The sequence below is a fragment of the Guyanagaster necrorhizus genome, assembly GCF_019112545.1.
Source record: "Guyanagaster necrorhizus MCA 3950 unplaced genomic scaffold BT62scaffold_68, whole genome shotgun sequence".
Classification (NCBI taxonomy): Eukaryota; Fungi; Basidiomycota; class Agaricomycetes; order Agaricales; family Physalacriaceae; genus Guyanagaster; species Guyanagaster necrorhizus.
The window spans coordinates 75,087-81,674 of record NW_025064947.1 but is presented as its reverse complement, the minus strand read 5'-3'; the positions used below and the strand labels follow the sequence as shown (position 1 = coordinate 81,674).

Below are 6,588 nucleotides of genomic sequence, written 5' to 3'. Positions count from 1 at the left end.
TGATCAGTTCCACTTACTTCTGCTTATGTAAATATCAGCTGGTTGCATCCACTTGTCTTTTGGGATATCATGTTACTTTGGACAGCAACTTCTAAGATTTCACTGTGCTCTTCTAAAGAATTTATTATTGAGGCTCTTCTGCCTTATTACAGCTCTCAACTCAAAGATGGAGCTTAAACTATTCTGGAGGCAGACTTGGGCAGTGATGGATTTTAGCTTCTAAAGTCAATCTCCAAGACACATTCCTGCTGGAACCTAATCAGCAAGCTATAGGTTTCATCTGTTTTGGCTGTGTCTGCTATAATTTTTTTTTACCCACTGATTTTACTTTTTTTTCATGTACACTTCAGTATCAGTCTTTTTAGGAGATAAGGAAGAAAACACATTTGACTTTGTTTTTTGTTTAGGGAAGAAGAATTAGTCTGTAATATCCAGTGTGTCAGTGTAAATATCACATACATGAATACTTTAAATGATGTTTTTTCACAACCTCCATTCAATAATGGGTGATAATACAAAGGTACATATTTCTGTTGTGAGATTCCAATAAGTGCATTATGATAATGCTGGATCATGTGGGAGCAGAAGTCACAAATAGACCCTACTTTCAGATTTGGTGTGATAATTTGCCTTGCATACCTTGACTAATGCTATTGCTAGGGCTTGCTTCTCTGGTTGGTGACATCCTATAGCATTCTGAGTCATATTATACTCAGATTTGATGAATCAGTATATGCATAGGCAAGGATAGCTTTGATTGCTATATCACTGGTGAAGAGGTTTTGCATGTGCACAAGGTGAAAATAGATACAGCAGAGTGATATCCACTGATTACAACCACACATACAATACTTCTTAGTTTGTTGGAGGGATTATAATGCAATAGAGTAGCTATAGCAAGTACAGTTGTCTTCTCAAATGATTCCACTGTACATAAATAGCAATAGCATATGTATAACAGTCTCAGATCTCTCTAAGTCTTAAAGCTTTTTATTTATAAAAACAAGAGGTGGCAATAGAAGTTGCTAGACCTTAAGGTAAAGGGTACTGTATTTCAATACAATGTATCAAAACACTCTCAAAAAACTCTCAAAACTCTCAAGCACAGCTCAGATCAATTTTAAATCTCTAAACACACACTACACAACTCAAATATTTGCACTTTAAGCAGAAACACTTTGTAAACAAGTCCATAAGTACCAAAGGGTTCAAACCTATGTGATTCAGAGACACAACACACAGTAAAACACCATCCAACAGACCCAAAGGGTTTGAACCTTTGCTGATCTGCGGAAATAACCAAAAGTGAACACTAATCAAGCCAAAGGGTTCAAACCTCTGCCACCTGTAGTGCCTTGCATCACAAACACCTCAAAAACTCAAGATAATGCCCTTCAGATACTGCTCTCTTATTCTCAGGCTAGAGTGCAATTCAAAACCTCTTATCAAATCAAATTAGAGTCCCTTACAAGCTTCTGTGCCTTGTGCAGTTCTCAAATCTCTGTCAGTGATATCAATAATGAGTCTATTCTCTCACTCAAAGTTATAAACACAAGCCCAGAGCTATGGTTCAAGGCTTTCTATACCCAATACACTATAACTGTGAGGGGTCAGAAACTTATCTACTACTCTTATAATGCAGTACTTAAATAGTCTACTACTGTACTTACTCAGAGACACCAAATATAGTAGTTTTAATGCTCAGAACTCTGTCCTGGAGTCTCTAGCATATCATTTGTGCACATGTCACAGTTTGACATGCAAATTCTGCTCCAGATCAGAACTGCCTTTTGTTTCTATGCAACCTGACACTGGTGTAAGGCTTGCAAACTCCCTAGTGCAAGAAGGATTGTGTCTGCTCTTGCAAGTTCTTTTATAATCACAAGAGGGAAATCCAGCTGTTCAGAGCAGATCTGACAGAATCTGCCTGGAGCAAGTGGCTCATTGGTAGAACATGCTCTGTCATCCACTTTTGAGAGTGGATGCACAAGATACAAGTGGAATGTGAGAGAGATGAGAGAGAGATCACAAAGATGTGCTTCAAGCTATCTGCTCATGCAATACCAGGCACAAAGGCTCAAAGGTATGCTTCAGGTTTCAGCTCATAGGAGATGATCAGAAATTTATTTCTTTGGTTTGTACCATAAAAGTTGGTCTTTCTTTATTTACAAGGTTAACCCTTTTTATACTGAGAGTCCAAGAGTCTAATTCCTTATCAGCTATGGCTCCAATAAGTGCCTAGGCCACCCATTTTTGGCTCCCATCTGTCTCATACCAGCATGGTGCTATCAATCCACTCTGCAGATCTGTTATCCATTAGTGAATCAGCTACACCTTTCATATTCAGTGCCTCACCAAATAGCCTCTTAAGGCTATCCATTCTTGATTGAATAGTGTGTTCATCCACCTGCAGATCACAGCTGACAGGCATCTGCTCCTAAATGCCAGTATGGTGTTAAAACATAGCATGCCAGACACAAAAGAGGTGGACAACAGACAGCCATCTGTCATTATTGTGCAGCTTCTTGATTGCACAACAGATCTCTGGACAGGTTGTATTAGTGCTCCATTGCTTGAGCCATAGCTGGGAGATGGTTTCCTATTCTGAAGGTGGGATGCTGCTTGCTGCTCAGCACTCTTGATGCTCTGGCAGTTTCTAGAGCTAGGAAAATCAGAAATTTTGTGCCCATAAAACCATGGTGCAGTACACTGGTTAGCTCTGTTAGTGGCCTGACCACTGGTCTCTTCACTTTATTATCTCTCTGGGGCAATTAATCTATACACATGAGTCGTTCTAGACTCCTGGGATCATTTCTGGTGATTTCTTTCATCAAATCTTCCCATTCTTAGCCAATCACTCTGATATTCAGATTTATCTCATTGTGCACCAATGCTCTGTTCTAGAATATGTCCCTCAGCAATTTAACACCTATGTATCATTGATCAATATGACATGAAGTCATGTGCAAAGCTCTGATCATATTTTGATCATGTGCTCTTTATTTTTGGTGGGACTTTCTATACTTGTATTAGCACAATTAGTGTCAAGTGCTGAGACCTCATGTGCAGTATGACCCTCCTCTGGTATCATTCTACTGCTAGGCTATGACCTCCACCTATTGTCACTCAAGCCAGCTGTGATACAAGTCTCATTTCACTGTGCTCTAGCCATATTCTTTATTGCACACATAGTAGACTGTGATACAGTTACTGTATTGTCATAATTTGCAAAATTACATGCTTGGACATGCAGTGGGCATGTCATCAGATGACCAATGAATAAGTGTTGCTTTGAGACCTTGAACATGTCTATCAGATCATGTTCAATATACTCACAATTATAAAGATAGGGTGCCAGAGTCCAGACTGAACATCTGCAGAGCCAGAATCCTAACCCAATGCTATGGCTTCATCTCCTTGAACCCATGACTGAGATCATCAGATATAGTATTGTCAATTGATGATGTGCAGCTATCATATATACTGCCACCAACAAACTCAAACTGAACTTGTTTGAATCTGAAGTAGCTTTGCTATAGCCTTATACTAGCAGAGATATTGAGCTGGCAGAGACTAATATGAATGAGAGTGGAGGGCCTTTGTATTTTAGTAGTTACTGATAGAGCATGCTTGTTTTTCTCTGTTTTTTAGCTAACCCCAATTCAATAGACCTTTCTAATCCACACATCTTGTGAGTAATTATTTGTTTTCTATATTTCAATAACTAATGACTAGCTTAGGATCTATGTCTCAAAACTGTCTTCCAATTAGATATCATCACCAATCTAGATTTTATATTTTGATGTCTATCAAGGACTTTTCAAAGTGTCAGATAGAGATTAAAATAAATGGAGTCAAAATGCATATTCTGTCTTTTGAGCAGACTAAATAACTGTTAGAGAGCATATGGGTGGTTCATCATACTTCACTGCAACCAGAATAGAACCCCTTCTCCCAATGGATATAGTTGAATCTAGGTGGCTATTGCTGCCACCTGACAAATATCATCTCTACTACATCCTTGATTGCACATTGAGCTATTAGTCTTCAAAAGCATTCACAAGATCTCAAGTGCTTGAGATCTAAATTTTATGAGGCTAGACAAAATGCTGCAATAAAATTTGAATGACATTACATATTTTCTATTTAGGATTTTGATTTTCAATCTGGAGACTTGGTCTTGATGCATAATACGCAGATAGAGAAGGCTTTAAATAGTGAGTTCAGTATAATGAACCAGCCATTCTTATGTGCTTCAAAGAACAAATATTTCCACATTCTTATCTTTATTGTTGGCTATTGGACAATTCTCTTGGCTCAAAAACATATCACAATGCTGGTATGTGATTAGGAGAGTGCATGCATGAGCAACCAAAAGACATGGTGAGCAGCTCTTTTCTTGATCTTTAAGATTAGTAATATGTCAATAGATATAGTTATAAATTTGGGCTTGATCATCAAAGTGTTTGAGTCCCATTCCAATGAATCACAGGAGGCTTCTTCTTATCCATATCAAGCCAAGCCTTCACAAGAACATTGCTAAAATCCACAGAGCACAAAGAATGTGTAAGTGTGAGAAAAGAGCTTTATCAATCTCAAAGTTGAATGGTAGGGATTCAGGATTTAAGAGGAGCTCTTCAGAGTCCTCACACTCATAAGCTTCATTCACATGCAGAAACTTTTTAAGCTAGAAATTTGATCAATCCATTGTTTATCTAACTTGGCAAGTGAGAATTAATACCTGTTAAGCCCAAGTTGCACATGATCTAAACACATGATAAACTGATGCTGTATTGAGCTCATACAGTCACATCAGAGTTCACTATATGTGCTTATTGATCTAATGCTTCAAGGCCAAAGACTGCCAGCTTGAGATGAAGTGGTGAAGAATAAACTTTAGCTTGAAGCTGAGGATATACAGTGAGAGCTACACTACTTATATACTATTTATTCATTAGATAAATATATTCCTATTAATTGTGTACTTCTAGATTATGGTGCTCATTGTCCTTGAGTATTGTGACTATGTACAAAAGAGTATTGTCCATCATTGAAGAGCATCATCATTGTTGGAGAACAATAGCAGACTTGGCCTATTATAGTGACTAAGCCTGTTCCACAGTCCTAAGCACTGGTCTAGATGCTCTGACTAAGCATAAACAGGGGATACTCAAGAAAGGAAAAGGAAAAAATCATAACAATACCTTGATTAAATGTTGTTCAGCACAGTTGTGCCTGTTAAGCCTAAGTTACATATGACCTATAACATATGATAAACAGATGCTATATCATGTTTGTACAGTCATTCCTGAATCCACTATTGTGCTATGTTAGTGAAGTGCTACAAGGCCAAAAACAAGTCAGCTCAAGTGTGGATGGTATAGAATAAACTTTAGCTTGAGGCTGGATTCTTACAGCAAGAGCTAGACTATTTATATACTCATTCATCCTCTGGATAAATATATAACTACTTATTATGTGTTTCTACACTATAGTGTTCATTGTCCTTATGAGTCACTACTGTTACAAAAAGGTATTGTCATGTTGTTAAGGGGTTTCTACATGTTGATAGACAATGAGCAGGGTTTGGCTATTATGGTTGCATAAGCATTCTCACAGTCCAAGTGCTTGGTTAGATGCTTTGACTAAGAAAAAATAGGGATCAACTAGGAAAAGAGAAAAAAAATCATAATATTACCCCCTCTCATAAGACTATTATCCTGATTGATTATTCTAGGGAGAATTCATAATCCCAAATAGTGTCATTGGCATTCATATGATGTTCATTTATCCATTGATTAGATTAAAGGCTATAACCTTTTTAGCTAACTAAATAATCAACTATGGTGTAACTTCCACTATTGTAGGTATGAACTTTGTAGAGGTGGTGGTTAAGGACTTGGTCAACTTTGTAGTGTTCTTTATCATTGACTAGAACTGGTTCTGGAGAAGGAAGTTGCTGTTGATTGGAGAAAGCAGGGGCAATATATAGGGTGAGAAGCAATTCATTAATGTTATGATTTTTCTTTTCTTTATTTTTTTTCCTATGATTAACCCCTATTTATGCTTAGTCAGAGTGCTTAACAAGTGCTTAAGACTGTGGGATGAAGCTTAGTCATCACAACTAGGCTGAGTTGATCATTGTCTTTCAATGTAACAGCATTGCCTGATGATGCACAATCAACCTTTTATGTATAATAGCAACACCCAAGGACAATGGACACAAAGGATACAACAATACACAATAAGTAACAGTATAATTAGCAAAGACTTGTATAGTATTTAAGGAGGCTTGCTCTCACTGGTAATCCCCAGCTTTGAGCTAAAGTTTATTCTTACACCATTCTATACTCAAGCCAATCCTAAAGTGTTATGACACACCAATCAGTATATGCATCAGTGAACTCAGTTGATCACCTGAAGTGCAAGGTGACTTCTATTTATCATGTGTATCTGCTCACATAATGCTTAGATCTAACAATTAAAGACATCATAGATGCACCAGATGGATGGCAAGTGGAGATGGTATGCAGAGGCCTCAACCTTAGAAAGAATGAGGAAGGAGCCCATTCATTTATTGGCTAGCTT

General features: G+C 37.6%; 2 protein-coding genes across 2 annotated transcripts; both read left to right on the top strand.

The window, feature by feature from the left end:
* Nucleotides 1-3,888: 3,888 nt before the first annotated feature.
* Nucleotides 3,889-4,044, top strand: BT62DRAFT_913174 (uncharacterized protein; the record flags this gene model as incomplete). The annotated part of the gene is made up of 1 exon (XM_043183882.1): nt 3,889-4,044. A coding segment is annotated over one exon (156 nt), but the record flags the coding sequence as incomplete, so codon positions are not given.
* A 112-nt stretch (nt 4,045-4,156) lies between these two features.
* BT62DRAFT_913161 (uncharacterized protein) lies at nt 4,157-4,351 on the top strand (the record flags this gene model as incomplete). Its single annotated transcript, XM_043183881.1, has 1 exon — nt 4,157-4,351. A coding segment is annotated over one exon (195 nt), but the record flags the coding sequence as incomplete, so codon positions are not given.
* Between the last annotated feature and the right edge of the window lie 2,237 nt (nt 4,352-6,588).